At 56.6% G+C, this 10213-nt stretch overlaps 1 protein-coding gene across 6 annotated transcripts in view; it reads right to left on the bottom strand.

The window, feature by feature from the left end:
* Positions 1–10213, bottom strand: part of DRC3 (dynein regulatory complex subunit 3) — a 34561-nt gene that overhangs the window by 13159 nt on the left and 11189 nt on the right. For 5 of the 6 annotated variants that reach the window (XR_005783976.1, XM_040453024.1, XM_040453025.1 and 2 more), the window contains exons 6-10: positions 8717–8863; positions 7526–7585; positions 4228–4347; positions 3442–3554; positions 1854–2028 (exon numbers count right to left, since the gene is read on the bottom strand). Coding sequence is in view for 5 of the 6 variants with exons in the window: in XM_040453024.1 (XP_040308958.1) it covers positions 1854–2028; positions 3442–3554; positions 4228–4347; positions 7526–7585; positions 8717–8863 (615 nt within the window). In the remaining variant the exon portion in view is untranslated. The remainder of the gene's footprint in view (positions 1–1853; positions 2029–3441; positions 3555–4227; positions 4348–7525; positions 7586–8716; positions 8864–10213) is intronic. The other variant, XM_040453023.1, reaches the window with a different exon arrangement.

Raw genomic sequence — 10213 nt, 5'->3', positions numbered from 1 at the left:
AAGAAGAAGAAGAAGAAGAAGAAGAAGAAGAAGAAGAAGAAGAAGAAAGAAACCTCAGGGAGGATGTGCCGGACAGGGTCCCGGAGGACTGGAGACGTGGCCTGTCTAGAGGGGACAACTGCCACTGAGGCCCTGCTGACAAGTGCCTCCACAGAAGCTGGCAACCACAATTTTTCTGTGAAATCTTCCCATTTTTAACGTCAGCAGGATGTTCAAAATGTTTTAAAATCCTCTGCAGGCCAAATAAAACACATATGTGAGCCAAACGTGTTCTTCTGCTGACAGGCTTGAACTTCTGGGTAAATGCAGTCACACCCCACCCTAAAACATAAGGAGGAGGGTCTTGAGGGTTAAGTCGCGCAGAATGTGAGGTCGTTGGTGAGGCCAATGAGACGAGACCGGGGACCGGGGAGTGAGGAGGGCCGGGAAGCGTCTGGGAACTCATTGCCAACCCTATTATATCTGAACGTGCATTACCTGGGGATTTTGCTTGACCTTAAACTAAGAGTTCTCAACCTGACGGTGCTTCGTGGGTTCCTTGAAGCCCCTGACACTGCAGGCGAGTGCCCACATACTCGGTGTATGTGGACAGTTTTTTGAGGAGAAAGAAAGTCCATAGCTTTCCTTAGAGTCTCACAAAGATCTGTGACTTAGAACAAGAACCCATCTTTTTAAATTTTTTTTTTTCAACGTTTATTTATTTTTGGGACAGAGAGAGACAGAGCATGAATGGGGGAGGGGCAGAGAGAGAGGGAGACACAGAATCGGAAACAGGCTCCAGGCTCCGAGCCATCAGCCCAGAGCCCGACGCGGGGCTCGAACTCACGGACCGCGAGATCGTGACCTGGCTGAAGTCGGACGCTTAACCGACTGCGCCACCCAGGCGCCCCAGAACCCATCTTTAAAAATAATGCTAACTAGGGGCACCCGGGTGGCTCAGTGGGTTGAACATCTGGCTTCGGCTCAGGCCATGATCTGCAGGTTGGGGAGTTGGAGGCCCGCATCGAGCTCGCTGCCGTCAGCCTGTCCGCGCAAAGCCCACTTCCGATCCTCTGTCTCTCCTTGCTCTGCCCCTCCCCAACTTGCACTCTCTCAAAAATAAACATTAAATAAAATAAACATGATGCTAACGAAAAGAAGCAAGTCCCACCAAGCGCACATGGTCCTGAGTGGCCTGGGTCCAGCAGGTCCCGAACGACCGAGGCCTGCTCGCTCAGGTGGAATGCCCTTCCTCCACCACCCCTGGCTCATTTCTCTTTGTCCTGTGAGCCTCAGCCTGAGTTAAGGTCCCTCCAGCAACTCCCAGAGGCTCCCTGGGCTCCCCTCCAGTGTCGTACTGACCACCGCAGCGGGGAGGGCCCGGGTCTGCACCCCACACCACATGGGAGCTCGCCGAGGGCAGGAGCCACGGCCAGCATTGGTCTGGCTGCCCAGAGCCAGGCACCGAGCGGAGGCTCAGAAAATGTCTGCTAAACGAACGAATGAACCAAAGCAAAGTAGCAGTTCTTGACGTTGCTAATAACAGGAGCGACAACGCAACACCATTGTTGACAGTAAGGATGACACCGCCTTAGCCCCCAGGGGCGTTTTAGGTGAAGGGGACCCACAGGCGTCACCCTGGGCTCAGCTCTGGCATGGTGCTGGAGTTGTGGTTGGTGGCACCGGTGGAAGGCTAAACCCTTGGCTCTGCCACTGAGCTGGGTGATTTCTGGCAAACGGGGACAGTGACGGTGGGTCTTAGGGGTCGTCAGAGGTAGAGGGTGTGCAGCCCCTCCAGTGGGGCCAGGCCCGCGGGGTGGGGTCAGCATCTGGAGCAGGAAGCAGGGAGGGGACACGGGAGGGGCAGAGCCTACCAGCAAGTGCGTCTCCTCGAACTTGGCAATCCTGCGTTTACCCTGCTCCCGGTTTTCCTGGATGGCCTCCTGGACACACTCATTGAAGGTGTCAAGCTCCACTTTGCGCTTCTCCTGCTGTTTCAGGCCATATTCGAAGATGTTCAGGCAGACGATGACGAATTTGTCCTTGTAGGTGAGGCCGTTAAGGAAGCTATCTTGGGGGCAGGCTGCTGGGAGGATGCAGGTCGAGGGTGGTGGCAGCTCCTGGCACAGGGCCGGGAGTTGAGATTTGGAGTCTAATGTGGTGCCGGGGCATCCCTATCCTCACAGTGAGGGACTGGTCTCGGGAAGGAGGCAGGGACCGTGGGGGGACGCTACAGAGCAGAAGAGAGACATGCTAAGAAAGGCCCCAGGAGAGGCATCCTGGGCACCCAAAGGGGCCGGGGAGGGGCTGGGAGCCCAGGCGGAGCCAGCCCCAGCCAGCGAGCTGGGCAGTGTATGTTTCTGTCTCTGCCGTGATATCTAGGGGGCCTTTGTTGGGCTCCTGTCTTTGTGCTCAGCTGTTGCAGGGGCGCCGAGGGAGCCTACGAAGGTCAGGGGACCACAGGCTGGACGCAGAGAGGTCCGGGTTCAAGTCCTGGCTCTGCTGCTCCTCCTCTCTGGGAAGCCACTTCACCTGCCTGGACTTGGGCTTCCTCACCTGCAGCATGGAGTCCTTGAGGTCAGGCAGGCGCTACGGCCCAGATGTGAGCCCAGGTCACCCAGCTGGGGGATGGCAGAGCCAGGCCGGGAGCCCGTCTGTCTGGCCTAGAGCCCGGATTGTCACCTTCTGCTTTGCCTCACACCCTCTCCATCCCCTCCCCCACCCTTTCCAAAACGTTGAGTTTTTAAGAGAAAGTTTCTTTCTACCCAGTGATGGCGGCTCCACAGACATACTGTGTGACTCGTTGCCAGTCTCAGCGCTAATTCAGTCTGTTGTGAGTCTAACCTGAGTCCCTCAACGTATAGTTTATGCCAACTGAGGTCATCATGGCTTCGGCCATGACAAGTGCCAGTCACAGCCTCTGGGATCCAGCTGACTGGGGGAAAGGATGCCGGCTCTTAGAGCGACAGACAAGGGCTCAAATCCCAGCTTCTAACTGCATGACCTTGGACAAGTCAACCTCTCCAAGTTTAGCTTCCCCAATTATAAAATGGGATTAATATAATAACAGCACCCATCTGCTGGGCAGTTGGGAAATTATAAACACTGTATGCAAAGCTCACAGCAAGAGAATATAAATATAGGTATTACAGATTAGCGCCATAGACCCACACTTCAGTTTTCCCTCTTTGACAACCTGGCTTGTCGAGCACAGCGGACCCCGTGCCATGCTGTGCGTCCCCTGAAATCCAGGCAGCGTTTCCCCGCGCCACTCAGCTGACCTCTTGGGTTCTCCACTGCCTCTTGGGTACATGGCTGTGAAGGAGGGGTTTTATCTTCCAGGGTTTCACAAGAGAAATGGGGAAACCGAGGCCCAGAGCAGAAGGGGACCTGCCCCCGGCAGGCTGGTGGTGTGGGGCCCGGGCTCTGCCAGGGGAGGTGACCATGAACTTGGAAGGATATGCCTGAAGGAGCTGGCCGACGCCGGGAAGGTGGGCCAGCTTGTTGCCCTCTACGTCCTCAGCGTACATGCTGTCAAACAGGAAGGAGCCGTTCAGGCGCTCGACGAACGCGGCCTGCAGTCAGAAACACAGCAGGGCTTGGGGGACGCTGATCCCCTGGCAAGGGCTCCATGGGTGGGGCCCTGTGCTGGGCGCTGGGGTCAGTGGACACTTTGCAGAGGGTGGGGGAGGGCACGCTGCCCTTGGGCTTTAGCCCTCCAGGAGGACAGGGAAGGCACGCCGGGCCAAGGGCCTGGCACACGCGGAGGTCCAGAGGCATCAACTGAAGGTTGCACGAGGCTCAGTGTGCCTGGAGGAAGGGGTGCGGGTTGTGGGGCAGAGTGGGTCCGGGGCCGTGCCGGGGAAGGACCTCAACCTTCCTGGCTGCCCGTGGAACTGCCCTTTTCTTAAAAGGAGCTGCTCCCTCAGATTGTTTCCCTAGGCCCTCGTGCTGGACCTGGCAGGCTGGCAAGGAGACAAGGCAGGTGGCATCCGGGCGGAGACAGAGCTGGCTCTGTGGCGAGCAGAGCAAGGAGGGGACAGGGAGGGACAGGGCGCTGGCCTGTGGGTGATGTACATGCTCCGTCACAGCCAGGAGAGGCCACACGGCCTATGTTCGCCTTCAAGAGCGGTTCTTGGGGCCTGGGCCCTGCTGGCTTTGATCCAGCTGGGGCCATACCCTGTGGCCGGCATCTTGGAGCCAGGGCAGGGGGAGGGGGGCGGCAGGGCTCCTCCCGACAGAATGTACCTTGTGCTCCTCCAGCTCCTCCCGCTGGGCCCGCTCATCATCCAGCTGGGCCTGAATCAGGTTCTCTCGCTGCTTCAGCTCGTCAATGCCGTACTGGTGTTTGATCTCTGCCAGCTCCTTCTGAGGGGGGGATGGGAAGGGGCACTGTTACCGGGGCATGTTTGGTCCCTCCCTCCCGGCCATGCCGGCCTCTGCCATCCCGCGGCCTCTCTAGCGAGGGTGGGGGTGTGGACAGTCTCCTAGTGAAGGCTGTGTGGGCAAGGATGGCTTGCTTCCTCCTGGCCTTTTCCAAGTATGCTGAGTCTAAGGGAAATGAGGGGAAGGACCAACAGCATGGGGGGGAAGGCAGCACAGGCAGGCGGCGGGGATCAGGGCCACGCCCCGGCCAGGTGCACATGCCCAGAGCAGGTGCTCCCGCTCTCTTCCAGGGATGCACGATGGGAAACAGGTAAAGTGAGTTACCCGAGTCACAGGCCTGGTCTCAAGGGCCTCGGACCTTGGCTCTGTGCCCTGCCACCTCCTGGCTCTTCTCCCAGCCCTCCTGCTCATCCCCTTAGACCCAGCGGGCACTGCTGGAGCCTGTAGGGCTCAGTCCTCACCCTTCTCGGCTCACTCGACACACCCCAGGTGATTTCACCTGTGCTAAGGTCAAGTGCAAGCACGTCCAATGGCTCCACCCTCAGACAACATGCGGGTCTTTACCTTCAGCCCAGACCCTACCTTTGAGAGCCTCTCTCCCCTAGCTGCCTCGAGAACACTGCCCCCTCACCATGTCCAAGATGGACTTCTGTCCTCCCATGGTCCCACTGAGGTGAGTGGCCCCCCAGCCATCCAGCACCCCGGCCGGAGACCCGGGACACATGTGGGACCCTCCCTCCTCCAGCAGACCCAGGTTGTGCCCTGGCCTGTCTGTGCTAGCTCCTAATCCTATCTCACCATCCTCTCTCTCTGGCCTCGACCCCCGCCTCAGCCCCCTAGCTGGCCTCCCCTGTGCACCCTGTCGCCTCACCCAGTCTGTCCACTGCTCCCGAGCAAAAAGCCAGAGAAACCTCTGTTAAACGCAAACCCAATCTCGTAGGTCCCTTGCCTGCCCTGTAGGACTTCCTCTTGGCCGTAGGGTAATGACAAGCTCCTGCTGTGGCCTGCGAGGCCTGCCTGCCACCCTCTCTCTCCAGCTCTCTGAGCGCCAGCCATTGGCTCCCTCGCCGCACTGCCTCCTGCCACAGGCCTTTACATGTGCTCTGTCCTAACCCTAGCCCTTCACCAGCCAACTCCTGCTCATCCTACGCTTCAAACCACCAACCCCCGCCTTGTACACCTCCTGGTATTTTCACGTATCTGTGAGAGGATCTGTCTCTGTGCGTTGGCACCACAAAGGAAGGTAAGGACTTCTCGGGGTCTGTTCGATTCCAGATACTGAGCTTTCTTTCGGCTCTCCTGTGCTGCCTGAAGCCCATCCCGTCTTACTCCTGAACGTGATGCGAGTATAGGTATCATTATAGTTTTGTGCCTTAACTCGGGCCTTGGCGGCAAATAGCTTATGTTGCACAGCTGAAATCCTTCTAAAGAACTGTTATTCATGGAGCTGTATGCTTATATTGTTTTCTTACATATTCATACTTTATTTTTAAAATATTTTTAATTCTTTTTTTAAAACTTTTTAATGTTTATTTATGAGAGAGAGCAAGGGAGAGAGAGAGGGAGAGAGACAGAGCATGAGTGGGGGAGGGGCAGAGAGAGAAGGAGACACAGAATCCCAAGCAGGCTCCAAGCTCTGAAATGTCAGCACAGAGCCTGATGCGGGGCTCAAACCCACGAACCATGAGATCATGACCTGAGTTGAAGTTGGGAGCTTAACTGACTGAGCCACCAAGGTGCCCTTATTTTTAAAATATTTTTAAAATGTTTATCTATTTATTTTGAGGGAGAGAGAGAGAGAGAGAGAGAGAGAGAAGGGGTGGGGAAGAGAGAGGGAGAGAGAGAAAGAATCTCAAGCAGGCTCCGTACCGCCAGCTCAGAGCCCGATATGGGGCTTGACCCCACAAACTGTGAGATCATGACCTGAGCTGAAATCAAAGAGTCAGACATTTGACTGACTGAGCCACCCAGGTACCCCTACATATTTATACTTTAATAAGGAAATTTAAATTTTTGTTTTTTAAGTTAATTTATTTATTTTTGAGACAGAGAGAGAGAGAAAGCATGAGTTGGGGAGGGGCAGAGAGAGAGGGAGAGAGACAATCCCAAGCAGGCTCCACTCTATCAGCATGGAGCCTAATGTGGGGCTTAAACCCACAAACGTTAGATCATGACCTGAACCAAAGTTGGATGCTTAATTGACTGAGCCACCCAGGTGTCCCAAATTTTTAAAAGTCTCTAGTTTCCGGGCCACCCTTTCTTCTCCATTCCCACAGCACTGCCTTCTCCCTCTCTCCCTCCCCCCTACCCCACCTCATCCCACATCTCTTCTCTATATCCTCTGTCTCCCAGATTCCTGAACTGTGGACCACATCAAGAATGCTGCTGAGAACCGCTCAGGGTTCCCCATGGGCCCTCACCTTCAATCGGAGAACCCTTAAACCCCAGCAGGGCCCTGCTGATTGACCCCTGCCTCCCCTGCCTGTCTCCCCACCTCCCCACACAAAGCCCCTCAAGCTAATAGCACCTGCCTATTCCATGTGGTTTGTGGGGGACTGTCCTCTGTTCCTCAGGGCTGGATTGAGGGGAGGGCCAGCCTTCAGGCACAGTCCAGGGCCTCGACTTAAAAGGGGCCTGATGAAAACAGGGGGAGAGCTCCACAGAGCTGAGAGGCACCTCAAGAGCCTGCCCTTGAACCTCTGTCCTCCCACAGTCCCGCTGAGGTGAGCGGCCCCCCAGTCATCCAGCACCCCGGCCGGAGACCCAGGGAACATCCTGGACCCTCCCCTGGTTGGCCTGTATCTGGGCCCAGCTGTTCTGCTGCCCAAGCCCTACAGCACCAAGAGGCCAGGGGCTTGGGGCAGGCTATGGCTGGCCTCAGGGCAGGCAGTAGCGTGGACAGGGAAGTTTCAAGTGCCCCTGCTTTGCAGAACTCTGCTCTTAGAGCCTTTTACTCATTATTTATCTTGATGCATCTAGGCAAGTCTCTGAATCATGAAAGGAGCCTTTGTTTCGCTGCGGCACAACGGGGATGCCCAGACTGGGCTGTCTGCCCTTTATGGAAGCTTCTGGGGACTGAGGAGAGAATGCTTGGGGAGGGGCTTTGGAACTGTGCAGTGTCAGGCTGTCCCCTGGTTCTACGACGGACTTTGAAACCTACCCCAACAGCTCTCTGGCCCATTCCAAGCATCGGAGCCCGTGATGACTTCCAAACTATTATCTACATGAAGCAAAAAATACTTGAGAGTATTAGAATTCGAGTCTCAGCTTTTGGTGCTGTCACGGGAAGCAGAGAAAGCCACGGTCCTCAGAGGGGCACCTCTCTGACCTCACCCTATCTCTGTGGACCTCCCAGGAAAGCACTGGCAAGCAGAGGGCTCCACACTTGGAAGGTGGCCCTGTCCACCTGGGCGCCGGGGCTCTGCAACACGGTCCAGGCCAGGCAGGGTCAGCCTTCAGACCTGTGGACGAGTCCTCCCTACTCCTGCTGGGCTCTCCCAGGTGCTCCCCATCACCTCAGTGCCCCCAAGCCCAGGCTCCTTTCTCTCAGGAAGGCACCAGCTTCCCGCAAGAAGCAGCAGGCAGGTCAAACTGTCCCTTGGTCTCCATAGCACCCAACATGCAGGGACATCCGTTTCTGCCACCAAAGGCCCAAGGTATTGGGCCAGGTTCTTTCCTTCCAGTGGGGAAGGCACCCAGAGAAGGATCACACTGCAAAGAGCAAGGGGTGAGCGAAAGGGGGCAGCTCATAGCAGGGGGACAGGAACGCGGCGACCGTGGACAGACCAGGCGGTAGGCGGGGGAAGGGCCCTCCTCACTGGGTTCTGCTGCCAGGCTGCCTGGCTCCGGCTCCCGGCCCAACCACCACTGGCTGCGAGCTCCCCGGCGAGGCATCTCGCTGGTGCCAGCCCTCGGTTGGCCAGCTGAGAGCAAGAGCAGGGCCCCCCCCCCCCCGCCCCTTGACAGGCTGTAGTGAAAGCGACATCAAACAGCAACGTGTGCGTGGCGGACACGTACGGGAGGATAGTTAGCTGTTCTATTGCTCCCGGGTTCTGCCACCAGCCGCTGATGCTAACTGCTGGCCCTTGCTTGGTGTCCCCAGCTTCTTCATTCAGAATACCAGAAAGTGCCGGGTGGCTGGACGTGGCCTGGAGGCAACACATAGAGGGACCTGGCCACCGTGAGCAGGCACTGAACGGCTAGCATGAGGGTCCTGCTGGAATGGTGCCCACGGGGGCAGGTCGAAGGAGTTAGATCTCAGACGGGCTCTGCCCCAGCGCCCTTTTCCGTGCAGTCCGGAGGGCCTGAAGACGGACTCACAGAGCCAGGAGACCCAGAGGAAGACACTTGCCATGTGGTCGTCGATGCGCCGGAAGTCCAGGTACACGAGGTCAGGAAGGTAGGCACAGATGAACATCTTGTAATCCTCCTCCTCCGCGATGGGGTTTCCAGAGAGGCTGAGCGTCCGCAGGTCCTTGAACCGCCGCAGGTAGATGATCTGGGGGGGAAGAGGGGAGAGTAACCCATCTTCCCGGCTGCCGCAGAGCAGAAAACACCTCCAGTGGCCTCTCCCCTCGTTGCTCTGCCAGGGTCTGCGGCCTGGCCGCGACACCCTCCACGCTGCCTGGGTGACAAGAGAGAAGCGGGCGGGGGCGGAGGGGGGGGGCGGGTTCCAGGCTGGACAGCTGTCCTGATCAGCAGGCTTGGGTTCAAAGCCCAGCTGTGGGACCTTGGGGAAGTTGCCTAACATCTGTGAGCCTCTGTTCCCTCATCTGTAAGATGGGCATAAGGGTGCTATTATGTGTGCCACAGGGGTTCCAAGGACCGAAGGAAATGAGCTATGAGAAACATTGAGAAGCGTGCCTCCCGCCTACTCCGTAAAGGGCGGTAGTTGTTGCTGTCGTTACTGCTGGTCCCCCAGAACAGGCGCGCTTTTCCACTGTGAACGCTGTGGAAGGGCCAGATCTCTTAAATTAAATGGAACCCAATTTGTAGTTAACCTTGGATTAGCTGGATGACACTGGGACATTCGCTACCTGCCATTTAGTCTTCCTCTACTCCATTTTTAGGAAAGTGGGGGAAAAGTCAACAAGAGAGCTACTGTTTCATTTGAGAGCATTTCCTGCACACCAGACGCTGGACGGTGCAAAAGGTGGGGAAGGAACCAAGCATGCTTTCCCGGAGGGTTCCTCCCAGTCATCTGGTTGTGCAACAGGATTAAGCACCTACCAGGCCTCCGAGGCAGTGCTAGACCCCGGCGCTGCAGCGGCAACAAAGCTCGCGTGGTCCCTACCCTTAGAGCAAGGGCTCACATTCTACTGGCAGGGGCCAGGAATGCTTTAAAGAGTAAATAAAATCATTACTGTTGGGGGTAAGTGCTGTAAGAATACAAAGATGGAGGGGCGCCTGGGTGGCTCAGTCGGTTAAGTATCCAACTTCGGCTCACGTCATGATCTCGCGGTTTGTGAGCTCGAGCCCCGTGTCAGAGCCTGGAGCCTGCTTCGGATTCTGTGTCTCCCCCTCTCTCTGCTCCTCCCATGCTCGTGCTCTGTCTCCCCCTGTCTCTCAATAATAAATTAAAAATATATATATATAAAAATGGGGCATGAGAGAAAATAACAGGGAGCCCTCTTTCAGTCAGGCCAAACGCCCCATTTCCAGTAGGTCCTCACCTCAGCAAATACTTGTGAAGTGAGCATGGGGCTCCGGGAGGGAGGCGCAAGTACGGACTGGTAGCCACCGATGGGCTAAGTGCGGTGTTCAGACATGATCAAATCTCTGGTAGAATAATCTGGACTTCTGGTTTTTCTAGGAAAAGGGGATGATCTGGAAGGCTAAGGCTGCATTG

Source organism: Herpailurus yagouaroundi, unplaced genomic scaffold (assembly GCF_014898765.1).
Source record: "Herpailurus yagouaroundi ecotype Mexico unplaced genomic scaffold, PumYag 208, whole genome shotgun sequence".
In the NCBI taxonomy this organism is placed as follows: Eukaryota; Metazoa; Chordata; class Mammalia; order Carnivora; family Felidae; genus Herpailurus; species Herpailurus yagouaroundi.
Note: the sequence above shows the minus strand (reverse complement) of the source record. Positions and strands in the feature narration are given on the sequence as shown.